Source organism: Ornithorhynchus anatinus, chromosome 13 (assembly GCF_004115215.2).
Source record: "Ornithorhynchus anatinus isolate Pmale09 chromosome 13, mOrnAna1.pri.v4, whole genome shotgun sequence".
Lineage (NCBI taxonomy): Eukaryota > Metazoa > Chordata > Mammalia > Monotremata > Ornithorhynchidae > Ornithorhynchus > Ornithorhynchus anatinus.
The window spans coordinates 37,671,346-37,697,252 of NC_041740.1; the positions used below are offsets into that span (position 1 = coordinate 37,671,346).

At 53.3% G+C, this 25,907-nt stretch overlaps 3 protein-coding genes and 1 non-coding gene across 4 annotated transcripts; 1 reads left to right on the top strand and 3 right to left on the bottom strand.

Annotated features, from left to right (window-relative positions):
- Positions 1–425: 425 nt before the first annotated feature.
- On the bottom strand, positions 426–6,917 carry LOC120637973 (taste receptor type 2 member 41-like). Its single transcript, XM_029077353.2, has 2 exons — positions 6,423–6,917; positions 426–1,387 (listed from the first exon to the last, which is right to left on the bottom strand). Exon 2 carries the CDS (start codon positions 1,363–1,365, stop codon positions 496–498), a length of 870 nt encoding a protein of 289 aa, XP_028933186.1. The 5' UTR covers positions 1,366–1,387; positions 6,423–6,917; the 3' UTR covers positions 426–495.
- LOC100682064 (olfactory receptor 10AC1) lies at positions 6,908–9,322 on the bottom strand. Its single transcript, XM_029077351.2, has 2 exons — positions 9,079–9,322; positions 6,908–7,932 (listed from the first exon to the last, which is right to left on the bottom strand). Exon 2 carries the CDS (start codon positions 7,885–7,887, stop codon positions 6,931–6,933), a length of 957 nt encoding a protein of 318 aa, XP_028933184.1. The 5' UTR covers positions 7,888–7,932; positions 9,079–9,322; the 3' UTR covers positions 6,908–6,930.
- Positions 9,323–9,842: 520 nt separating this feature from the next.
- On the top strand, positions 9,843–9,980 carry LOC114816320. Its single transcript, XR_003764084.1, has one exon. It is a non-coding gene; the product is annotated as a small nucleolar RNA SNORA7 (small nucleolar RNA).
- A 4,497-nt stretch (positions 9,981–14,477) lies between these two features.
- LOC100092807 (TRPM8 channel-associated factor 2-like) lies at positions 14,478–21,681 on the bottom strand. Its single transcript, XM_001521282.3, has 7 exons — positions 20,813–21,681; positions 19,313–20,298; positions 19,104–19,198; positions 18,323–18,536; positions 17,273–17,512; positions 16,129–16,466; positions 14,478–15,102 (listed from the first exon to the last, which is right to left on the bottom strand). The coding sequence occupies exons 1-7, from the start codon at positions 21,442–21,444 to the stop codon at positions 14,848–14,850; spliced, it is 2,760 nt and encodes a 919-aa protein (XP_001521332.3). The 5' UTR covers positions 21,445–21,681; the 3' UTR covers positions 14,478–14,847.
- Between the last annotated feature and the right edge of the window lie 4,226 nt (positions 21,682–25,907).

Here is a 25,907-nt window from a genome sequence, read left to right on the forward strand (position 1 = left end):
AGAAAGGACAGGAAAAATTGTGCTGCTAAATAGCTTGGTTGTCGGTGTCATTTGCAAATACCCAACAACAGAACTACCTCCCTCCACAGCACTGGGCAGGGGAGAGGTTAGCTTCAAACCAGAAAATCGGGACAAATATACAAAATAATAATAATAATAATTGTGGTATTTATAAAGCACTTACTGCAGCCAAGCACTGTTCGGAGTGCTGGGATAAATACAAAATAATTGGATTGAACACGGTCCCTGTCCCACCTGGGGCTCACAGTCTTAATCCCCATTTTGCAGATGAGGGAACAGAGGCACAGAGAAATTAAGTCATTTGCCCAAGGTCACATAGCAAATGGCAGAATCAGAATTAGAATCCACATCCTCTGACTCCCAGGCCTGTTCTCTTCCCACTGGGCCGTGCTGTTTCCCTGTTTCCTACCTGAAAAACCATCGGATTCTGGGTAATCTAGACCATACTAAATCCAGTCTTACTTGGAGAAAAGTTTATGCTGTCCCACACGGTGTCTGGCAGGCTGGTATGTAATGGAGTCCCCTCTCTAGGCCCCCCCGGATTTTGGGGTTGCTCCATATCAGCAAGACGGGGTGGCACGTTGTCCCCAAGAAAGATAAGAGCTGGACTAGCCATAACCAAGGACTGTCAAATGGAATGGTCAAGGTCGAGGTGACGATCAGAGAGATGAAGTACCAAACGTAGAAGGAGAGAAAGGAGGCCAGCGTTGTGAGCGCACAGGTGTGAGCCTTGGTGCTGCAGTCCTGCAGGCCGGGGCCGTGATGCTGCATGGCCTTCAGGTGTCTCCAGAGGGAGGTGGTCAGCAGGACGGAGGAGATGAGCAGCAGGAGGAATGGGACACACAATGGGATGAAGATCAACGGCAAGATTTTTAGAGACTGGAAGGTCTTCGCCACAGTCTCGGTGCTGTTCCTTGACTTGTTCTTCCAGGTGTCATTAGTGCTGTAATGGATAATGAAGGGTAGAGTGGAGACACAGGAAACCAGTATAGAACCTATGAGGAGCCACGGCACCATCCTCGAAATCTTTTGCTTCAGCCAGAGGAAGAGTGGGTGGGTGAAAGTGGCGATCTTCAAGCAGTAGAAGACGCTGAGCCCGGCAGCAAACCAGAAGGAGAACAAGTTCAGAAGGATCCAGAGGATCCCACTGTAGAAGACATTAGTGGAACAATATGATCTGGGGGAGACCAGGATGCAGATCCCATTCAGGGTTGACATCCAATGCATGAAAAACCTGGAGGCTCCCAGACTGGCCACGATCTTGTCGCACGGAGGCAGCTCCCTGCTTCGAACCCATTCTCTGCTCAACAGTCCCACGATGAATCCGTCACCCAGGATCCCCATCAGCAGCACCAGCAGGTAAAGGCTGAAAAAGAACACGGTCAGTGGGGCCGCCATATCCCCTGCTCCGGTCCCGCTCCCCTTTGGCTCCTTGAGATCTGGACAAGTGAGCAGAGGTGCCTGCCGGACAGCTGTGGGGATATCGGCCAGGGGGACGCGTAGGGTATTCTGGGAGCTGCCCCAGTCATCTGGAGCAGGAGGGAGGGGCTGCAAGTTTGGTGCAGGGAGAATGGACATAAATCTCTGTGGGCTCTATTACTTTTGTTTCACTCATTAGTTTCTGATTTGCCTGTCCAGAATTTGCCTGTTCCCAGCATGAAAGGTGACTAAGAAAGATAATCTGGAATCAGAGCTGCTCCAGTTGTCCTGGCCAACATCTTTCAGGATCCCAAACAACATGGAGTACCTTCTCCAGTGTCATTCACCTCCTCCTCCTGCTTTGTTGGGCCTCCAGCGCTTAGAACAGTGCTCAGCACATAGTAAGTGCTTAACAGATACCATAATTAAGTAACGATTGGCCTCTTTCCAGAGGAGTAGCGTGGCCTACTGGAAAAAGCATGGGCCTGGGAGTCAGAGGACCCGAGTTCTAATCCCAGCTCTTCCAAATACCTGCTCTGTGAACTTGGGCAAGTCATTTAACTTATCTGGGGGCATTCAATACCAATTCTCCCTCTGACTTAGACTGTGAGCCCCATGTGAGACCTGATTATCTTAGTACAGTGCTTAGTACAGTGCTTGACAAATAGTGAGTGCTTAACAAATACCCTTATTATCATTACTATTAGGAGAATGGCTTCTGATTGAGTCAATTCTCTCTTTGCTCCTCTCCCACTCCACCCCAGCTCTCTGAGTAGCCATGGAAGAGAGGGAAACTGCAGAAATCTCCCCCAGCCCTCTTGCTGTCATCATGACCACAGCTCAACATTGTCAGTCAGTAAACTTTGCCGCATCTCACAGCATACTCATCTTCGACCTCAGAGTCTGGAAGTTCAGGGAAGAGCCTGGCCTGGTGATAGAGCTGAGAATAAATGACCCAAACAACCACGGCCCATGGAATCCTGCGTGAGTCGGAGATGTTTCTCTTCCATTCTGTTGGGTTAATTTCCCTACCTTGATATGAGACCAAGTGTGACATCTGCCAAGGCAGCCCTCTGGTTCCTATAGTAGCCATGATCTTATATCAACTTTTCTGGACTGGCAACTGGGTGACAATGGCAACCGAGTTCCCAGAGCCTCAGTGGACGTACAGGCTTTGATGTGGTAAGTGATCTCGTGGCTTATAGCCATTCCTCCTCTGCTCCTAGCAGAGTTTCTCCTAGCAGAAATTCCAAACTGTTCCCAGAGGGTCAGTAGAGTGAAAGTCTTTTTTGGGCTGGGAACACGACTCAAGTTTCTGTTGTACTTTCCCAAGCCCCTCCAGCCAGTGGGGGCTCAATAAATACCTCTACCATCTTCCCTAGGGGGACATTCCTTTCCCTGCATGATGTCTGTCTGATGCTACATGAGAGATGACGCATCCCGGACCTGAGGGGACATCCCCAAAACAGTTCCGTAGATGCCAGGAGGGGTCACCATCCTTCGCCATCTTGGGGATCACGTTGCCACTGACAGAGACCAAACACTGAAAGGGCAGTTTTGTGGCCGGTGGTTTTATGTTTATGAGGCGACTGTGTGGGGAGAGAGCAGGACGAATAGAAGGTTTGTACAGAGGTACCGGGGGCCAGCAGGCGATGATGGACTCAGAGGCTTTGTAGACACTGGCAGGAGTTAGTCAAATTCTAAGTGTAGAAATAGAAGAGATGCAAAAACAACAGTGATAACTGAGCCTGGGGGGAATTTACATCTGTTGGACCAGAGCTGCAAATGAGTAAACCTCCAGCTGTGGTACAGATCTGAACCTGTGTGCTCAGAGACAGAGGGCCAGGCCTCTCTCTCAGATCCCAACCAAATCTCCCAACAGGAGGCAAGAATCAGTCAGTCATATTTATTAAGTGCGTACTGTGTGCAGCACACTGTTCTAAGTGCTTGGGAGAGTACAGTATAACAAGGAACAGATACATTCCATTCCCGCAATGTGCTTACGATCTAGACATCTTCTCAGGGTCACCTAGACCTGAGCGTGGCAGTGTCAGGAAGGAAGGAAGATGGCAACCCTCGCCACTGTGGCCCTCTTGGCTCTCTTCATCCTTCTGACACTGTCTGGGGTGCCAGGGAATGGGTTTGAGACTATGGTGCTGGATGGGAGTGTCTTAGACAAGGGACCTTATCACCATGTAATTTTATCCTCACCATCCTGGGCACCTCATGGTTCTTCCTATGGGGGGTCAGGTTAACAGTGAGTTTACTTCCCCTCTCTGAAGGCCTTCCTGTCTGGGGACTCCTTCCATTTCTTTTGCAGTCAATGCCTGCCTACACCTCTTCTACCGCCCCAGGGTGTCCACCTTCACCCACTTGCCTTCTCCTCGCTCAAGTGGTGGGTACTCAGGAGGCCCAGGAGGTGCCTCTCTAGACTGTAAGCTCCCTCTAGACTGTAAACTCATTGTGAGAAGAGAATGTATCTGTTTAATGTTCTACTGTATTCTCCCAAGCACTTAGTACACAACTGTGCATACAGTAAGCGCTCAATAAATACGATTGTTTGACTGACTGACGGATCGACAGGATGCCCCAGCTGTTGCTGGACTCTGTTGGTTTTGGTCAGTACCGTCCTCTTCAGTGTCAGTGACTCTGTTATCCACCAGAAGACTCTTGGTGATAAACTCAGCAGACATGGCAGGTGGGAGTACGGGGTCCCCCCCGCCCAGCAGCTTGCTTTCTTCTCTCGTGCTTAGTACAGTGCTTTGCACACAGAAGATGGTCAATAAATACCATGGAGAAAGAAACAAACATTTGCTCTCCTGCTACCCCACCACCTCAGGCTCTTTGCTCCTCCCAAGCAAAGCTCTTAACCTTCCCACCTCTGACCCATCAGGGTCATGCCTTTCCCTTTTGCCTTGAATGACCTCTTTCTTCAGCTTCACCCAACCTCTTCACGCTTCTCCTTTCAAAACCCTTTCATGGTCCCTTCACTCAAGAGGCCGTTCCCTGACTAATCTTCCCTCTTCCTTGCTATAGCTTCCCTTCAGCCATCTCAGCACTCTTCTATTTATTCCTTTGTATCTATACAAAGCACTTGATTATTGCCCTCCACCTCTCCGAAGGCAGTATTTACAAGCATAGCTAAACTTTGTTGCTTCCCCCTACCTGCAATTTATTTTAATTTATGTCTCCCCTGCTAGACTGTAAGCTCCTTGAGGTCAGGAGTCATGTCTATTGACATTATTATACTCCCCATAACACCTAATACAGTGTATTAGCACTGAATAACAGCCCAGTAAAGCCTTTTGAGTGACTGAGCTATAACAATTTCTTCCCCTTTGCAGGGGGGTATTGGTCAGTTTATGACTGCTGATTTCCTTATTAAATTGTAAGTTCCTCGTGAGTAGGGATCATGTTTACTAACTCTATTGTACTTTCTCAAGTGCCTAGTACAGTGCCTTGCACAAGGTAAGAGTTCACTAAAACCTTTTCAATTGATTGATCCACAACAATTTCTCACTCTTTACATGAGTGTATTGCTCAGTTTTTGTCTGCCGATTTCTATATTAGATTATACATTCCTTGTGGGTAGGAATCACGCATTTACCTTCTCTTGCCTGTTCCTAAATGCTGAGCCTGTAGGTCAGCGTGTGAGAGATCCCCAGTCTATTCCGCTGCTGATCTAGAGGGTCATAGGACCAGGAAGCAAGAAATAAATCTACCCAGCTCTAGTGGCCCAAGTCTGCAGCCTGACTCAAAAGTCTTGTGGTTCTCATTCATTATGAATTATGGCCTTTATTATATACTTTACCTTGGGCTAAAGTACTGGGGTGGATACAAGATTATCAAATTGGATACAGTCTCTGTCCCACTTCAGAGGCTCACACTCTCACCCCCATTTTACAGATGTGAAAACTGGGGCTCAGAGAGATTGACTTGTCCCAGGTCACTCAGCAGGGCCAGTGATGGAGCTGGGATTCGAACCTGGGTCTTCCATCTCCTAGACCCATCATCTTTCCTCCAACCCCCGCTGTCTCCCCAACAACAAGATAGCCACAGAAGAACTAGGCTTTCTTTCTGCTTTTTCCACAGGGCTTCTTGCTGGCCCCTAGGCCTTGAGTGTGCAGTTCTGTCATGGGGCTCCTGCTGTGAGGTTGCCCACAGGGGAAGGGTCACTGCTGGGGAGACACAGGGAGCAGGGTGTGCCTGAGTGTGGCTCCCAGAGCCACACTCTGTGTGGCAGGGGGTGACCGTGGGGAGGGGCGGAGAGAGGGGGCTTCGGGCCAAAGTAGAAACCGTTGTGGGAGGGTGGGGTTCATCAGACTGGGGCCCTCCTATCTCCTCCTGGACCAGGCTAGCCCTGGACTCTGCTCCACACTGGGCCCCTTATCCCCGACTTTTTCCCCAACCTTCTGTGCTGGCCGTCCCAGAGCTTGGGGACAAATCTGCTACCATCTTGGCCTTCTGCACCAGGCTGTGGCCCAGACTAACACACGCCCTCCCAATCCTCCCATCTTAATTTTGTGAGTCAACTAGAATCAGCGATTCAATTCCCTGAAATGAAATCAGCTTAATGAATCTGAGTGCCACACCCTGCCTGGTTGTAGGCCAGTGTTTCCCCTCGGGCTGCAGGTGAAGTACTCCAGGAGCCTGGGGAGAAGAGCCAGGGGCTCCTGACTGCCACTAGAGGTTTGAGGCTGAGACGGAACTGGACAGCAAAGAGCAACCAGAGACTTATCATCACCTGCCTAAGAGGTAGCCCAGTCTGTCACCTTCTGTGGGCACAGTGGGCCTGAACTGGCTAGCCAGGAGAGTGTGGAAAGTAGTGTGAGGTGGTGGTCAGCGAGGGCTGGTTGAGGGGCTGGGACCAGGGAGGGCAGTGTATGGGGCCCCAGAGGCCAGGATGCGGTGTAGCTCATCACCTTTGGCCCTCAAAGCACACCCAACCACCCTGCTCTCCAATGACCCGGCCTGCTGCTTACCTGCGTGACAAGACTCCATTTCCCTGACTCCCACGGTGCTTCCACCACGCAGATGGGGTGGAGAAGGGATTATTGAAGGTGTCACCAGCTCACCAGGCCGGCCTGGAGTCAGGGAGAGGAGGGGCAGAGGATTGTAGGCCAGGCCCATGCCTGCTCCTCCGCCCTGAAAATTGTGCCATCAGGATCAGCGGGGTGACTGCTCCGTTCCTCGGACCCAAGGGGCTGCCGGCTCTTGGGTCTCTGTGGGGATTCTGGTGGAGGAGAGAGCCCCTGCCCGGGCCTCTAAGGGACTGAATACCAAGAGGAGAGGGTTGGCTCAGGCACAGTGAAGAACTTCCTGTCTGGCGGGATGATCAGACTCAGAACAGGTCAACCAAGGAGGCGGGGAAACCTCCATTAGGGGAGAGTCATGAAGCATGAAGAGCCATCTCACTCATCCTTGGGCACTCTCGTCCTGGAAGCAGAAGACCCCGGGAACCGTGCACCTCCGGTCCCTTGCCCGGGCTGCTTATGGGCGGTTCAGAGTCTGGCCGGCCCTCCTCGGGCCCAGCACCTTCCGGATGGCCCCGGTGACCTCGCGGTTGCGCAGGCTGTAGATGAGAGGGTAAAGCAGGGGCGTGAGGTTGGTGTAAACCAGGGCCACCACCTTGTCCCGCCGAGGCCGGTAGCTGGCCTTGGGTCTCACGTACGTGAAGGCGGCACAGCCGTAGTGAAGCACGGTGACCGTCAGGTGTGAGGTGCAGGTGGAGAAGGCCTTGCGGCGGCCAGCGGCAGCAGGCACCCTCAGCACGGCGGCCAGCACGGCCCCGTAGGAGGCTAGGATGAGCAGCGAGGGCAGCAACAGCAGCAGCACGCTGGCAGCCAGCAGCGGCAGCTCGTCGGCTCGGCTCTGGGTGCAGGCCACGTGCAGCAGCGCCGTGACGTCACAGAAGAAGTGCGGCAGGAGGCGTGAACGGCAGAAGGGTAGGCGGACCACGGCCACCGTCAACCCCAGTGACACGGCCAGGGCCCCCAGGCCGCAGCCGACCGCCAGGCGGGCGCACAGAGCCGGGGTGACCACTGCCGGGTAGCGCAGCGGAAGGCATATGGCCATGTAGCGGTCGAACGCCATGGCCGCCAGCAGGAAGCACTCGGCTCCACCCAGCGCCACGAACATCTGCATCTGTGCGGCACAGCCCAGGAAGGAGATGGGACGTCCGGCTGGGGGCGCGGGGCCCGCCAGGTCCGCCAGCAACCGTGGTCCCACCACCAAGGCGTAGCCCAGCTCGATGGCCGACAGCTGGCCCAGGAAGAGCAGCATGGGCGGCCGCCGTGGGGCCAAGGCCAAGGCCACCAGGATGCTCAGGTTGCCGGTCAGGGTGGCCAGATGCCCTACCAGCAGCAGCACAAAGATGAGGGGCCGGAACCGTGGCAGGTCAGAGAAGCCCTGTAGGAGGAAGCCCGCTGTCTGGTTCTTGCCATCCATACACCCTGGCCACCTCGCCCTGCGCTCTAGGCCACTGCCAGGTACCTGCAGACAGGGGGGAGAAGACAGGGAAGCAGGGGTTGGGAAGGGTTCAGAGGCCTCCTGTCCTGATTGAGCCCAGAGAGGCCACCTGCCCTGCCCATCCCGGGAGCAGTGTCTGGCTTTTGTTTCCCACCCGGAGACCGGGAAAAACTCCAGTTCTGAGTTCAGGGCAGAGCAAATTTGACAACGTGACCTAGAGGAAAGAACACAAGACTGGGAGTCAGGAGACCTGGGTTCTAATCTCAGCTTTGCCACTTATCTGCTATGTGACCTGGGGCAAGTCATTTTCACTTTTCTGGGCCTCAGGCTTCTCAACCGTCTAATGGGGATAAAATACCTATTTTCCCTCCCTCTTGGATTGTGAGCCCAGGCATGCGACAGGGACCAGGGACGGTTTGCGACCTACCTCAGTGCTTTGCACATAGCAAGTGCTTAACAGATATCATTAAAAAATAATAGGGTGTGAAACTGGTCAGAAAAGGTCAGGAGGTCCTTGGGAGGATATGGTATTTACTAAGCACTGATGGATTACAAATAGGTGAACAGACTGTGTGACCTAGGGCAAGTCATTTAACTCCTCTGTGCCTCAATTACCTCATCTGTAAAATGGGGATTAAGACTGTGAGCCCCACATGGGACAACCTGATTATCCTGTATCTACCCCAGTCCATAGAACAGTGCTTGGCACATAGTAAGTGCTTAACAAATACCATCATTATCATTATTATTATTATTGTCAACAAGCCTTGGCTTCTCCTTCTCCCTTGGAGACTCTCTGGGCCCCTTGGAAATTCTACCTTTTCCCCCAATTTCTGACTGGGAGACTGAGGCAAAAAGAAGCAGGCTCGTTCTGGGATGGATTTGACCCATGGACCAGAGGAAATTTGGGAGCAGAACACAGGAATCTAAAGGGATCCAGACCACATCCTGTAAGGTGGGGGAGCTGGCTCCCCACTATCTCCAGTGGCCCCAGCTCTCCTGTCCCGGGGAGGTTCGATTGGTTGGATGCTTTGGATACCAGAAGCCCCTCCTAAATTGTTTCTCTCCTAGCTAAGACTTTGGGATGGGAAAACAAAGGCTTGGAATCATGCTGCCCTTACACCTGCAGGTCCCCCTCTCCCACTGCAACTTCCCCCGCCTCCTTCTTACCTGGATTCAGGAAGTAGATCGGGTCTTCCGCTGGCCAAAGGGACGCTCACCTCAGAGCAGGGAGATGGGCAGGAGAGAACTCAATAGAGCTGTGGGGTGTCTGGGATCTGGCTGATGGGAACGGGAGGGATGGGGTGAGGATTAAACTGCAGACATTAAGCCCAGCTTGGACCAAAAGGGGAGAGTAGAGGATAGTTGAGGTAGAAAGAGACCGAGAGGCTGAGGCAGAGAGATAGGAAGATAGAGATTAGCCCAGGGTGGCAGGATTCTGGTGGACCCGTCTTGGCTTTAGTTTTATAGCCCTCTGGAGGGTGGGTTCTTTCAGGGTGAGAGGTGAAACTGCGAGCAGGTGATTAACTCACCACTAATGATCTGGGGAAATCCCTCATATCTTCAAGAGGGAGTAGCCTAGTGGAAAAAGCACTAGGATTAGAAGACCTGGGTCCCAATCCCAGCTCTGTCACCTCCCTGTTGTGGGACTCCAGTTTTTCCTTGCCTCAGTCTCCTCTTTTATTTAATGGTATTTGTTAAATGCTTACTAAGTGCAGAGCACTGTATTAAGTGCCAGGGTAGATATAAGGCAATCAGGTTGGACGCAGTCCATGTCCCACATGGGGCTCACAGTCTACACAGGTGGGAGAACAGGTATTGGATCCCCATTATACAGGTGAGAGAACGGAGGCACAGAGAAGTTAAGTGACTTGTCCAAGGTCACAAAGCAGGAAAGTGGCAGAGCCAGGGTTAGAACCAGGTCCTCTGGCTACCCCCTCTTAGGGTCGCCTCTGGAGAGTTTCCAGTACTCTACCAGTCATGACTGCAGGAGGGAGAGTGAAGCAGAGGCACACCCATTCCATTCTTAGCTTGGGCAGCGGCTAGTGAGTGGAAGACAATCAGCCACAAGGCAAAACTCACCCATGCTGGGCAGCAGCTGCATGAGAGAAAATCGAGGGCAGAGACTCGTTTACTGCCAAAACACTTCGGTATTTTTACCAAGAGAACTCTGGTTACACTACCAGAACGATTGCAGACGGAAGTGGGGCATTCTGGGAGAGATGTGTCTATGGCATCGCTATGGGTCGGACACGACTCTAAGGCATAAGACAGCAACAACAACAACCCCTGGCTCCCAGGCCTGTGTTTTTTCCACTAGGCCACACTGCTAAGCGCTTAGTACAGTGCTTTGCACACAGTAAGCATTCAATAAATACGACAGAATGAACTGCTTCTCTACCCACACAGGTAACTAACTGAAATATACTGGTAACTCCATCAGCTGGGACAAGAAGATTCACCGTGGAGATTTAATATTTGTTCTCCCTTCTACTTAGACTGTTAGCCCCATATGGGACAAGGAATGAACCCAAGCTAATTGATAATCTTGCATCGATCCCAGAGTTTAGTACAGTGCTTGGCACATTGTGAATGCTTACCAGTACCACAGGTTTTCGCCAAAGCTGTCTTTGCCCAGCGCTGCACCCTTAGAGGGAGCTTCAGGCTCTTGGCTATTAAACTTCCCTCTCTGGCTTCATCTTACTCCGGCAGGATGGTGGTCAGGCTATCAGAGCAGAGGATTGGCTTCCCCCAGTCAATCATATTTACTGAGCACTTACGGTGTGAAAAGCACTGTACTAAGCTCTTGGTAGAGTCAATATAAAAATATAACAGACACATTCTCTGCCTACACTGAGCTTCCAGTCTAGAGGGGGAGAATGTAAAGTCTGCAGGGGGGTGGATGCAGGTGGGGAGCTAAGTCAGCTCTATTTCTTCCATCTAACCATGGCGGAGGCTGACTATCAGGGCAAATACAATTCACTGTTAGCCATCGACCCCCACCCGGGAGTGGGGACCCCCTGGAAGACTGGAGGCTGTTTTCAAACACCACCTCAGTCAGATTTCTTGGATTAGAAAAACAATCTGTTTCAATCAATGGTACTATGTGCCGAGCACGGTGCTAAACAGTAGGGAGAGTACAATAGAATTAGCAGACATGATCTCTGCCTTTAAGGAGCTGGCAGTCGAATTCAGGGTTAATTGTACCCAGATTAGTTGGGGTTAAGAAAATGCCCTCCCAAGCCTATTGACAGGTGGTCAAACCCTTTACTCTCTTGAAATTGGCACCCCTGATCGGACAAGGCCCAGGCCCTGCCACCTCCCATGAAATGGGATGAATGCTCACCCAGGGGCTGAGAAGCTGAGTGTGGGGGATCAGGGAAGGACTTTGTTGGCTCACGATACCCACAGAGGTTGTTCGCGAAGAAGGACATTCTTTTCTAATGATGACTCCGGCAGCACCAGCTCTCCTTCCCTCCCCGCCCCCGACCCCATCCCACCTGGGGTAGGAATGGATAGATGAGAGGGTCTCCGCTCAGCAGACTCTTCGCCAAGCCCCAGACAGAGCTGGTGGTGGGACCCCAGGAGGCTTTGAAAAGAAGTTGGTTAGACTGAAGGAGGCCCCTTTGGTAGTGGGGATGGTGGTGAAGAAGCAAACGACACAACTCTCTGCACAACTCTCTGGAGGAGGGAAGCCTAGTGGAAAGTGGACAGGCTGGGGAGTTGGACAATCTGGACTCAAATCTTGGCTCTAATACTTGTTTGCTGTATGACCCTGGGCAAATCACTTCACTCCACTGCACTTCAGTTTCCTCATCTGTAAAATGGGGATTTGATTAGAATGTGCACCCGACATGGGACAGAGACTGTGTGTGACTAGATCATCTTGTATCAACTCCAGTGCTTAGTACAGTGCATGACATATGGGAAGCACTTAGCAAATACCACAATTATTTTTATTACTATTATTTTCATCATCATTAGGAGAATGGAAGAATCAGGCTTTATCAGTAGGTGTATGGTCTGGGAGGAAGGAACCCAGCAGGTGGGCTTGGTGGGGGAGTTTGCTTTGAATGCTTATGTAGATTGAGAGAAGTAGGAATTATCTTGTAATTTATCTTGTGGCTTAGTGGAATGATCCAAGGCCTGGGAGTCAGACTACCTAAATTCTAATCCTAGCTCCACCACCTGTCGGTTGTGTGACCTTGGAAAAAGCACTTCTCTGTGCCTCAGTTTCCTCATCTGAAAAAAGGGGATTCAAAACCTGTCCTCCCTCCTACATGGTCTGTGAGCCCCATGTGGGACCTGATTATCTTGAATTTACCTCAGCACTTAGTACAGCCTTTGGCACATAGTAAGCACTTGAAAATACCACAATTAGTATTATTATTATTATCCTGTGATCATTGAGAAACTGGCAGCTTCCTACATCCCTGCTTTGGAGCTTTACCCTGCCAGGGGAACTGCTCACCAAACAATCAGTCAATCAATCAATCAATCATATTTATTGAGCACTTACTGTGTGCAGAGTTTAGAGAGTATTAAGAGCTTGGGAGAGTACAGTATAAGAGAGTAGATGGACACATTCCCTGCCCACAATGAACTTACACTCGACAGGGGGAGAAAGACAGATGGATTTGCTCTGTATGACTTTGGGCAAGTCATTAACCTCTCTAGGCCTCACTTTCCACATCTGCCAAATGGGGATGAGATACCTATGATTAAGCCCCAAATCTGGGTCTGATCTGGTTACCTTGTATCTACTCAGAGTAGACACTGTTATTATTTTTGTGCTTCAGACCTACTAGTCCATCTGTCTGCCTGCCCTGTGTCCCTGTAAAGTCTTGTAGATTGTAAGCTCCTTGTGACCAGGGAACATGTATTCCAACTCTGTTATACTGTACTCTCCCAAGTGCAGTATAACACTGCATAAACATATAAACAAATAAACATAACAGTATACAGTGCTCCACAAACAATAAGTGCTCAATAAATACAATTGATTTATTGTCAAAGAAGTCCTTTCCTTGATGCCCAGGGCAGGCCTCTGATACAGTTACTGCTGCTCAGCACAGACTAAATACTGGTCAGTCTCTAACAAGAGGCCTAAGGCACATCCCTTCTACCTCAAAGCTCTTTGGACTCTTCCTCATCCCCCTTGGAGCCCAAAAACTCATGCTTCTCCAGCTAAGACCAATGCAGCCTGCTGGCATTACTGACAAAGGCTGAGGGAAGGAGACAGGACCTCTCTCCTCTGCCATCCGGTCCCAGTTTCTGCAGGACTTTGGATGATCATGCAGCCCCCTGGTCCTGTGCTGCGAGGAGGGGAGGCAGTGAGGGGATGAGGTAGGAGGGGCCGTGTTCAGTGGGCCTAGGCTGTGGGATGGGCTCTGGAGTTTACCCCTCCCCAGCCCAACGGGATTCCTACAGCATCAGCCGAGGCCGGAGACTGTGAAAAGAGTAAGCCAAGGCATCAACAGGTGGGGTCAGGGAGAAAAGGTCCTGCCAGGCACTGTGGTAAAAAGTAATTATGACTCTCATGAAACCTCTGTGGTCCTAATTAAAAAGTTCATCACCAAGATGGCAGCCACACCTGCATACTGCCAGGCCTCATTTAGCACTAGGAGACCCAAGGGATGGGTGGCTTATTAGAGCAACTGCCTCTTTGGTCCCCCCACCTACTTCCCCAGGGATAGAGGGAGAGGAGGGAGAGGAGGAAGAGGAGCAGGGCTGGCTCACATGGAATGGCCTGGGGGAGGGAGACAGCTGGGCTTCATTAAAACCCAATCGGGGTTTGAATCACCAAGTTTGACCTGGAGATGTCATGTTTCCTTGGGGAGAAAAGATCATCATTCCCTCACAGCAACCTTTTCCCTTCCGCTTGGGGAGCAGCTGGTAGGCAGGGAGCCGGGGAGATGTTATCGGATCCTGGCCGAAACCTGGTGCTAAGCGAGGCAGTCCTCACGGTCACACTTGCAGGGGACCAGTGGAAAGCGCTGAGAGGGCATGAAGAGAAGGACCCTGCTTTCCTTGGGCGGGGGCCTTAGGCAAGATCCTTCCCTCACAATAACTAAGTTTCCCCATCTATAAATGGGAAATGTCCCAGCAGGGCCTTCCTCGAAGGGTAACTGTGGGGCTGCTGGGAAAGCACATTAGAAAATGCAAGAGTCCAAACAAGCAAGGCTGGTACTTCTCTCTTTATTTAAAGCACTGTACTAAGCACTGGGGTAGATACAAGTTAATCAAGTAGGAAGCAGTCCCGTCCCATATGGGGCTCACAATCTGTGGAAGGGAGTAGAGATGTTGAGTCCCATTTTACAGATGAAGAAACTGAGGCACAGAGATGAGAAGAAACATGCCCAAGGTCAAACAGCAGGCAAGTAGCAAAGGCAGGAGTAGAACCCAGATCTTCTGACTTCCAGGCCTGTGTTCTTTCTGTTAGGCCATGATGTTTCCCAACGTGGAAGTTTGCTCCTGCAGACTGTCTAGGACCTCTGTGCCCTCTCCACCCCCACCCCATACACTCTTGCAGTCCCCCCCGCCCAGTTCCACCGTCCCCTTGCCCATCACCTCCCCCTGCCACTGCCCCAGGCCTAGAGAAGAAGCGGGCAGAGCCCACTAGGCCAGACCCTCATCAATGGATTCCCCTCCTCATTTTCTCCCCGTCGGCTGCTGCTCCCAAAGGGTCAGTAGGCCATACCCATGCCCAGCTCTCTCTTCCAGGCAGAGCCCCCACCCACCCTGAGCTCCCCACAGAAGAACTAGTGGGATGGTTGTGACTGGGGGAGACATCCCAGCTTCTGTTAGAGACTTCCTGAGGCAGGGAACCTGTCTAGCACGCTGCGGTATTTTCCCAAGTGCTCAGTACAGTGCTTGGTACACGCCCTGGCTGCGGCTGCCCCGGCGAGAAGCAGGGGCCACTCGGAGCCCATCCAGGAATCAGTTGGCGGCGAGCAGATACGGCAGCATGGGATTGTCCTCCCAGGCCGGCAGTGTGGCCAGAGCGGCGGCTACATCTTTCTGGATAGGCCAGCCCCACGCCTCAAAGAAAGGGGCCAGGTTCCTCTGCACCTGGTGGGAGAACTTCTCTGCCCACAGGTTCATCTTGGCCACGTTCTCCCAGGGCACCTTGTCCAGGCCCTGGTACTGGGCAAAGAGGGCAATGAAGGGCTCCCATCCAAAGGCCTCTTGAAGCTGAGAGGAGAAAAGGGACAGAGATGGCTGGGTCTTAGCATCCAGTTTGGTGGAGGGCTTCACGGCCTCCGCTGGTCTCAGATTCTGGACTCTCCCCGACCCCACCCTCTCCAGCATGGGGGCTTTCTGCCCACCTCCCTCCCAGCTCCTGGCACTGGGGTTCTCTCCACTGCCCTCCCACCTTCCAGACCTGCATGCTGAAGAGCTATACAAAAAAATGGCTGTTTAGAAAATCAGGTGATCTGACTGTTTGAGATAATAAACACCATTTTTTGCCTCTTTTAACCACTCTTGGTGCCTATTTTCATTGTAATAATAATAATAGTAATAATTATGGTACTTCTTACGTGCTTACTACATGCCAGGCGTCGTTCTAAGCGCTGGGGTAGATACAATCAGGTTGGACACGGTCCCTATCCCACATGGGGCTCACAGTCTTAATCCCTATTTTACAGATGAGGGAACTGAGGCACAGAGAAGTTAAGTGACTTGCTCAAGGTCACACAGCAGACAAGTGGCAGAGCCTGGGAGTCAGGGGATCCGAGTTCTAATCCTAACTCGGCCCTTTGCCTGCCATGTGACCTCAGGCAAGTCATGACTTCTCAGTGGGCCCCTGTTTCCTCAACTGTAAAATGGGGACAAAATACCTGTTCTCCCACCCTCTTAGACTGTGAGCTCCATGTGGAACAGGGACTATATCGGATCAGCTAATTTCACATCTACCCCAGCCCTTAGTTCAGTGCTTGGCACGTATATAGTAAGAGCTTCCCAAATGCCACGGTTATTATTGTATTACATATTTGGGTTGCCCTGTCTCCCCCATTAGACTGGGAGCTCCTTGAAGGCAGGGTCCATGACTGGCGCAGCCCAGCCACCATACATGAGCTGCCTAAAGTGATGCCTGCCTGATCCCTGGGGACTGTCTGAACTGTTCCAGCATCCCTGGGGCCCTCTGGGCTTTGGCCAATCCCAGGCAGGTGACCCGTCCCCCTCAGGGCCGAAGGCCCCCACCCCCAACCCCAATACCTGCAGGTAGGTCTCCAGAGCCGTCCACAGTTCCCACTCCTCCAGAGGGGCCCCCTTCTTCAGGTAGTCCCGGATCCTCTTCTCCCGCTCGGCGGGCTTCAGGTCTTGGTGGGCCCGGTCCCGAGGGATGCCCAGCACCGACTCGTTCACGTAGACGGACCAGAGGTTGCAGGTGGCCTCGGTGGTGTGCGGGGGGAGCTCCCAGCCCGAGCGCTGCTGGTTGTGGCCCAGCTCGTGGATGGGGCCCCACAGGCCCTGGCTCATCATGTCCTTCACACTGACCATCTCCTGCACAGACTCCAGGTGGCTCATGATGGGGTAACCCGAGTGCATCCAGCCTGGAGGGGCGGGAAGTGGAAGGGCATCGATCATGAGCATCACAGTCCCCCTGAACCTGGATAGTGTCCAATAAATCCAGGGAGACAGAAGTGGGGGCTGGGAAGCTGGGCTGCTGGTGTTCACCGCTTGGTCCACTGAGGCCTACGTTCACATCATCACTCTGCAGGCTCAGAGGGCTGGCCCAGCCTGGGACCTCCCAGGGCAGCCCCTGAGCCCAGGGCCAGATCGAGCAGTCAATCAATCGCTCAGTGGAGAAGCAACGGGACTTAGTGGATAAAGCACAGGCTTGGTAGGACCTGGGTTCTAACCCAGATCTGCCACTTGTCTGCTGGAAGTCACTTCATTTATCTGGGCCTCAGTTCCCTCATCTGTAAAAGGGGGATTAAGACGATGAGCCCCATGTGACACAGGGACCGGGTCCAACCCCATTTGCCGTACCCACCCCTGTGCTAAGTGTAGTGTCTGGCATACAGTAAGCACTTAACAAATACCACTATTATTACTATTATTATTATTGTTACATTATTAAGATTCCTGGAGAGTTCCAGAACCAACCCAGGCAACTCCCCCTGCTCCAGCCACAGGCTAGGGTTCTTCAGTGTCTGCACGATAGGCCTGAACCATGCAAACCTCTATGCCCCCCAACACCAGGGCCCCAGGCCGGACTGGATCAGACCAAAATCCAAAGGTTTGGTCAGAACCAGACCCTGTTCCCCTTGGAGGTGGAAAGAGCAGCCACCTCTCTGCTATTCCTGGATCACATTCCCCATGGAGACCCAGTGTCTCCCCCACCCCGGGGGCTCACCGGCAGAGATCTGCACGTCAGTGACGATCCTCTCTGGCCGGAGGAAGGGGAAGGGCACCGCCCCCAGCGTGGCCACGGCCTTCATCATTTGGTCCCAGAGGCTCAGCAGCGGCTCCGGGTCCCTGAGGCCCCGCAGACTCTCGGACGGCAGGGTCAAGATGATGTTGTCGGTCGCCAGCTCTCCCCAGGGGGCGGGCCGGTGACGGATGCTGGCCTCCCACTCCTCCCGCGAGGTCTCTCCTGCGGGAGTTGTCGGAGTCACGTCGGCTGCAAGGTCTGCTCCCTCCCCACACCCCCCAGGAATGGAAGACCAGGGGAGATTCGGATTGAGTCCTTCCCTCTCCCCTCTGAACTGAACCCCTGGCATTCGATACACTGTTTAACCCCTCCATGGCAAATCGCAGGACAAGGCCACCTCCTTCAGGAGGCTTTCTCCGATTATCACCACCCACTATGTAGAGACCACGGCAACTCATCTAAACTGTTCTTTTTCACTTCCCGTGTCTGGAACAGATTGTCTGCACCTGCTCTGCCTCCAATTACACCCTGTGGGTGCTTCCTAATGACAATGCTCAGTGCATCTGTAAGGCCCAGGTACCCTGGGTGCTCAAAACTCATTTACTACTGAAGACAATGACACAGGCTGACATCACCCTTTTCCCCAGGGGGAACTTTCACCCTGCCCCACCCCCCAGAGTCCTCCACTCCCTACTCCCTGTCCACCACTCTGACCCCCGAGGCAGCCTCAATAGCCTTGTACAGGGAAGGACTCAGACCTTTCTGGACACGGGGCCGGAGACAAGGGCATCCATCCCATTGTTTACCAGCCCACCCGGACCAACCTAAAACCCTCCTGCTGCAGTTCCTGCTCATGTCCTTGGATTTAGTCCTCAGTAGACACAAAAAACAGTCGGTCACCATCTTCCCATATCGAAGGAAGCTGGAGCCCGCTTCCCCTCCTCAGCCCAAGTCACCCTAAATGTCCCTGACAACCCTCCCTCCCTCAGGCCCGTCAGTGAACCCCAGGACCCGTGCCAGCCGCTCCCTCACCTAGTTTGAAGTATGGGGCGGGCAGGGCTCCCTCGATCATGATGGGCACCTTGCCCAGCTTGCTGCCCTTGGGCACGATGATGTAGATGAGTCCACCCCAGAGGCAGGGGATGGCACGCTCCTGCTCTTCTACACAACTGCGGCGGATCACTATTGGCGCCCGGCACAGCTCCCGGGCTCTGCTCAGGTCATCGGAGTGGCAGCCGATCTGCACCTGAGGAAGGGGTGCATGGCTGTGGGCATGGAGTTGGGCCCCCGGGGGATGATTCGGGCTGACCTCTGCTGCCTCCTAGTAATGGCAAGGCTCAGCCTGGTTCGGCCTTCTGCTCCCTTCCCATCCTTCTGCATCGTTTCTCTGCTTAGGACCCGGGCACTGCCTAAGCTCCCCAACCCCATCCCGAGTGCAGCCCAGGCCCTCAGTGAGAGGAAGGAACTGGAAACAGCTGGGGGAAGCAGCATAGCTTCATAGAAAGAGCATAGGCCTGGGAGTCAGAGGGCCTGTGTTCTAATCCCAGTTCCGTCACTTGTCTGCTATGTGACTTTGGGCAAGTCACTGAACTTCTCTGCATCTCAGTTACCTTATCTGTAAAATGGAGATTAAGACCATGAGCCCCATGTGGAATATGGGCTATGTCCCACTTGATTATCTTGCACCTACCCCAGCACTTAGAACAGTGCCTGGCACATAGTAAGCTATTAACAAGTACCATAAACAAGCAAACAAACAAAAAAGACAGGCCAGTTGGGAGGATGGGAAGGGTCCAGAGCATAAAGGAATTACCTCCAGGCCAGCTTCTGTGACATCACAGGGGAGGGTGATCGTCAAGGTGCTGCCCCAGGGGAGGTACAGCCCCGTGCTCACCCACACCACGTCACCTGTAAGACACACAGAAAGGCTAAACTCCAGCCCTGGCTCTGGCAATCCTTTCCCACTCACCCAGATACCTCCCCCTCAGAGGGTGGAAGTAGGGAGGGTACCCCTTTCTTCACCTGGGTTGGTGCCATCGATCTCCACAGTGATGGGGGGTCCTGGCGGCCCCACCTGAGGAGGGCAGTTCCCGCTCCCTGGCCCCTGGACCAGTGCCGAGCAGTGTATCCCCGAGTGCACCAGTTCTGTGGCCAGGGAGAGCAAGAACCCCTCCTTGGAGTCATTGAGCACGGGGTGCTGGCGGCTTACATCTGGGAGTCCCGCCTGCTGTACCGCCTTGCTCAGGATGCAGTGGAGGGAGGCGTAGGCGGGCACCTCCTGGGCCGGGAGTCGCAGGAATGCCATGCAGTCCTGCCCCAGCTTCCAGTGCCACCCCTCCCGCAGGGCCTGCTGCCCCTCCAGCTCCCCCAGGAACTGAGCCAGCGCCTGGCGGAAGTGGTACTGCCCAGGATTATGCTGGGGCACCGGGAATTGCCCGGCCGTCAGGCTTTGGCCCAAGATGGAGATGCCGAAGTGGTTGAGGATGTGGTTGCCGGGGTAACCGGCCACAGCATCTTGGCCGGGGTTCTGTGACGCCCACCACCAGGCTTGGCCCCCGATCAGCAGGCCCCCTCCCTCCGCCACGAATTCCCGGATCTCGGACGCCTCCTCGTCGCTGTAGGCCTTGCACACGAAGACGCTCAGGCCTTCATCCAGCTGCCCCGGCCCGCAGGCCAGCCCGCTGGGGGCCAGCAAGGGGCACAGGCCCTCCAGGCCAGAGGTGATCCCGACGCGGCCACCCCTCCCGTCATCCAGCCAGCGCACGGCATTGACCAGCAGGGAAGTGAGACGTGGGGCCGTCAGCAGGTCCTCGTGGGCCACCACCACCACACGGCCCCGGCCAAAGTGGGCAGCGGCCACGAAGCAGCCGAGGGTGAGGTCCAGCCCCAGGGGGAAGGCCAGAGCCCCGTGCACCAGCAGCTGCGAGGGGAGACCTCCCGTCACGATGTCCAGCTCCGACAGGCCAGCCAGGATTTGCTTCTGGTCCTGCGTGAAGTCCTGGGCATACCTGAAGATAGAGGGGCAGTGACAGGGAGGGTCCCAGCCGCCTAAGGCGGGCAGCACCGGCTCCCGTGTTGGCCGCGCTGCCGGACCAATGGCAGAGGGGACCCTGAAGTACACCTTAAAGGCAGAGAGACCTTCTGCCCAGGCCAGGGGATCCCAATCGTACTCCCAGGTGGATTCCCTGTTCAGAGTGGTAACAGAACGGTCCTGCTTTCACTGGAAAGGTCGGGTCAAACCTACGGTCAAGCTGTCTTGGCCAAGACCTCCATGAGTTGCTGCCTCTCCCCAGCCGGGTGGCAGGGAGTCTCTTCCAGGCTCAGCATCCTCCTGGGGAGGGGTGTTGGATTTCCTCTACCCACCTCTCCACCCGACACGACCCCCTCGAAGCCTTCTCTCCTCGTCTGGTCAGCATGAAGGCTCCCCCTGCCCCATGGATAGCAGAAGTGAGGGTGGCAATGCGGGGGCGGTGGGAACAGAATCACACACACAAACACTCACATAGAGACACACACACTCACCGCACTGTCAGTGGGATGTTAGGAACCTTCTTGGACACTTGGAGGAGGCCCGCATCTGCAGCGGCAGCAGTGAAGTAGACGCCGGCCACACTAGTCACCCGGTTGCCAGGGAAGTCGAACAGCACCCTGTCTGGGCTGTGCTGGCTGGCCCAGTGCCAGGCCTGGCCCCCAACGAGCAGACCCCCTCCGGCCTTCAGGAACCGGACCAGCTTCTCTGGCTGCCCCAGCTCATAGGCGTCGGTGCAGTAGACCCCCGGGGCCTCGCCGAGCTCCTCCCGATCCTGCACCTCCACCCCAGCACCCCGGAGGATCTCAGCCAGGGCGTCTAGGCCCCTGCCGATCCCAACTGCAGCCCCCGGTGAGGGACAGAGCCAGCTCACGGCGTTACACAGGAAACGGGCGAGCCGGGCTTCCTTCAGATAGCCCTCATGGGCCACGACCAGCAGGCGGCCCCGGCCAAAGCGGGAGGCGGCGACGAGGACCTGGCCCTGGGCATTCACCAGCACCGGGAGAGCCGTCTCGCCCACCAGCAGCAGCTCACAAGGGGTACAGTGCCCGGGGAGGTCCCAGCACTCCAGCCCTTCCACCAGCGCCTCGAAGATGGCTGAAGGCTCCATGTCCTGGGAACTCATCACTTGCTCTCTGGCTCCTTTGGCTGTCGGGGGAAAGCAAATTCGGGTTGGGGAGCGGAGGCCTCGCTCCTTTACCCACCCACACCAGGAAGAACAATAACATTGTCCTCAGTGCTTTCATAGATTCTGCTGAGGAACTTGGCATAAATGAATCTCACCATTCTACAGATGGAGAAACCATGGTGGAGGAATGGGTCACCTGAGATCCCCGAGGGGTCCTGTTCTGGTCCACCTTGAACTCCTGAGCTGATGCACCGGGTTCAGGAGACCAGTCCCCAGACCCAGCCAGCAGGAGGGTGAGAAGGGACATGACCAAGGGGTTTCCAGGCCCAGGATGGAGGGGTTTGAGCCCCTCTGAAAACAGAGGGGGACTAGGGGACGAATCAACCTCCAGACCACCTCCCTCAAATCTCACTCTCGGTTTAAGCCAGAGGGGGCGCTGGCATCCTCCACTCCCTGTCACTACCTGCCACAAAGACCTTGTCTAATTTTCACCTAGCTCTCTTCTCCCACTGGGGCTTTTTCCTAATTTTCCTGCTTACCTCTTCTACTCTCTTCCCATTCTGCCACCTTCCACCACAGGTCCTGAAAGCAAATGCTCTATTTCTCCTCCCTTTTCATTTATTCTTTCCTTTTTCACTTCACCCCATTCCCCTTCCAAGTCTCTCCTCTTTCCCTCTGGATCTATCTCCAGTCTCAGTCCCTCTCTGCTCCGCCCCTCCTCTTTTAGATATCTTCCATTTCGGCTGATTGTCCTTTGTGCTCTTGTCTCCCTCTCCCCACCTCTCTCTGCACTTCTGTCCCCTGTCCAAAGGCACCTCTCTATGACTTCAGGAGTGCCAGGCTTCCCAGAGTCACCTCAGCACTGACCATAAGGATGGGTGGAAGAAGAGAGAGAACTCCAGGGCTCCAGGGAAGAGGATACAAGCAGCCAAGACCTGTCTCCTGCCCATCCAGGGTCACTTCCTGTTCCTCCACCAGCCAACTGGACCCAGGGCACCAGTCAGTGACTGGATCCCAAGGAGCCAGGGTCCTACTCCCACCAGAACCTAGGAGTCCCTTCTCCTAGGCCAGGCCCCCAAGGGTGGTTTGGGTTGAGGCAGGTGGGAGGGGAGGTGTGCTGGGACCAGAGACTTGGGCCTGGACATAAATTCTTGGGAAATACATGTCCTACACCATTCAGCCTCCATTTCTCTGTAGGGAGTGAGTCGGGTGTTGATTCATCCCAGAGTGTTCCCCTAGCCTTTCCAGCCTAAGGCCAGGGGGTAGAGGGGGAGTATTCCTTCCACTTGGCAGGAAACACCAGGGGCACCCACAACCAACTCTGGGAAAGGCAGGCTTGGGGCCTGTGGCCTTGGGTCAATCTGACTTCCATTCTCTTCACCTCACAGAAACCACCCTCTCAAAGGTCACCAACAATCTCTCCTTGCTAAATCCAACGGCCTCTACTCCACCCTAATCGTCCTCGACCTCTCAACTGCCTTTTACACTATCGACCGGTCCTTTCCCCAGAAACATAATCCAATCTCAGCTTCACTGATGCTATCTTCACCTTCTATCGCTGACCACTCATTCTCAGCCTCTTCTGTGGGAGAATTCTTCTTCTGCCTCCTACTCCCTAACTGTTTTGGGCCCCCTTCTATTCTCCATCTTCATCCTCTTCCTTGGAGAACTTGTTCGCTCCCATGGCTTCAACTAGCGTCTCCACTGGGATGATTCGTAAATCTACATCTCCAGACCTGATCTCTCTCCCTTTCTGCAGTCTCGCATTTCCTCCTGTCTTCAAGACATCTCTACTTGGATGTCCCACCATCATCTCAAACTGAACATGTCTGAAACAGAACTCCTTATTTTGGCACCCAAACCCTGTCTATCCCCTGACTTTACCATCACTGTAGATGGCACCACCAACCTTCCTGTCTCACAAGCCCATAACCGTGGAATTATCCTTGACTCCTCTCTCTCATTCAACCCACATAGTCTATCCATTACTAAATCCTGTCAATTTGACCGTCACGACATGGCTAAAATTTGCCCTTTCTTCTCCATCCAAACTTCTACTGCATTAGTCTAAGCACTTAACCTATTCTGCCTTGATTAGTGTATCAGCTTTCTTTCTGACCTCCCTGCCTCCTGTCTCTCCCCACTGCAATCCATACTTCACTCTACTTTCTACAAAAACGTTTAAATGGCCAAGTTCCCCCACTCCTCAAGAACCTCCAGTGGCTGCCCATCCACCTCTGCATCAAAGAGAAACTCCTTACCATTGGCTTTAAAGTATTCAATCACTTTGCCCCCTCCTACCTCACCTCACTACTCTCCTACTACAACCCAGCCCGCACACTTCACTCCTCTAATGCTAACCTTCTTACTGTACCCCAATCTTGTCTATCTTGCCCCTGATCCCTTGCCTCTGGCCTGTAACACCCTCCGTCTTCACATCTGACAATTACTCTTCCCCACCTTCTAAACCTTATCGAAGGCGCATCTCCAAGAGGAGATGTGTAATTTTTTTATTGATATTAATGCTCCCCACCGCCCCCCAGACTGTAAGCTTGTTGTGGGTAGGGAATGTATCTATTATATTGTTATATGGTACTCTCCCAAACACTTAGTACAGTGCTCTGGAGACAGTAAGTGCTGGATAAATACAAATGACTGACTGACAGACTACGGCAGTGCTCCCTGCCCATCCCAAAAATTTTGGGACCCAAATAGATGCCCAACCGGCTACACTCAGGGTTGCCTGGAACAGCTTTTTACTGCTAACTCTGACCTGGGCCTGGATCTGAGAATCTGCAGCTGGGTGGGATTGTGCCTGAAAGACCAGTCCTGGGTGTCCTGGGGGTCGGGGATGGGTGGCCGAATATGTTTGCATGTTTGTGTGCATGTGTGTGAGTGTGCATTGAGAAGAGGGCTGTGCCCGCAAACTGCAGAGACGACTGTAAAATTCCTGAAAGGGGTGGGTGATCGGTTCCCCTGAGTGTTTTTGGGGTATATATGAAGGGGGGTTATCTCAATTTTGGGCGTTTCCCCCACCCCCAATTTAAAAATCTTGTTCACTCTGCAACACATCTTTGGGAGTCCTTGGTCCAGCCCTGAGCTTCTCACTGTGATTGACCCTGGGAATGGAGCACGGGGAGGGAGAAGGGGAGGGAGAAGTGGGGCTTGGAATTCTGTGGGGGATCAAGTGTGTTTTGAATGACCGAGACACATACACACACACACACACAGACACACACCCCTCGCCTTCCACCTCCAGAACCCCCAAGTCTACACACTGACCTTGGCAAATGTCGATGGAGAGCTGCACTTTCGAAGTGCTGGGCTGGACCTAACCGGGTCGGAGGGTGGACAGGAGAGGCTGCTACAGGAATCAGGTCCAGGGGTGCCGGGACAGAAATGCCCTGCTTCTGCTTCTTCTCCTACTGAGCTAGAGTAGGGCTAGGCAGGAACTGGATCAGCCCCACCCCACACTATCCTGGCTTGATTACTGTATCAACTCTGACTTGCTCCCTTTGCTCTTCCCCCTCTCCAGCCCCACAGCGCTTATATATATATCTGTGATTTTATTTTATTTGTATTGATATCTGTTTCCCCACCTCTGGACTGTGACCTCATTGTGGGCAAGGAATGTCACTGTGGTTGTATTGTACTTTCCCAAGTGCTTAATATAGTGCTCTGCATATAGTAAATGCTTAATAAATATGATTGAATGAATAAGCCTTTTCCTTTTCTTCAATTCCCTTCTGCATCACTCTGACTTATTCATTCAATATATTTATCGAGCACTTACTGTGTGCAGAGCACTGTACTAAGAGCTGCAGAAAGTACACATTCTTTCCCCACAATGAGTCTACAGTCTAGAGGGGGAGATAGACATTAATATAAATAAATAATAATAATAATGTTGGTATTTGTTAAGTGCTTACTATGTGCAGAACACTGTTCTAAGCGCTGGGGTAGATGCAGGGTAATCAGGTTGTCCCACATGAGGCTCACAGTCTTAATCCCCATTTTACAGATGAGGTAACTGAGGCACAGAGAAGTTAAATGACTTGCCCACAGTCACACAGCTGACAAGTGGCAGATCCGGATTTGAACCCATGACCTCAGACTCCCAAGCCTGTGCTCTTTCCACTGAACCACGCTGCTTCTCTACAGATATGTGCATAAGTGCTGTGGGGCTGGGAGAGGGGTTGAATAAAGGGAGCAAGTCTGCGTGATGCAGAAAGGAGTGGGAGAAGAGAAAAGGAAGGCTTAGGGAAGGCCTCTTGGAGGAGGTGTGCCTTCAATAAGCCTTTGAATTGGGGAACCGTATGAGGAAGGAGGGCATTCCTATAGGCAGGTTGTGGGCAAGCGGTTGGCAGCGAGATAGATGGGACTGAGGAACAGTGAGAAGGTTAGCTTTAGAGGAGTGAAGTGTGCAGGCTGGGTTGTAGCAGGAGAGTATCTAGGTGAGG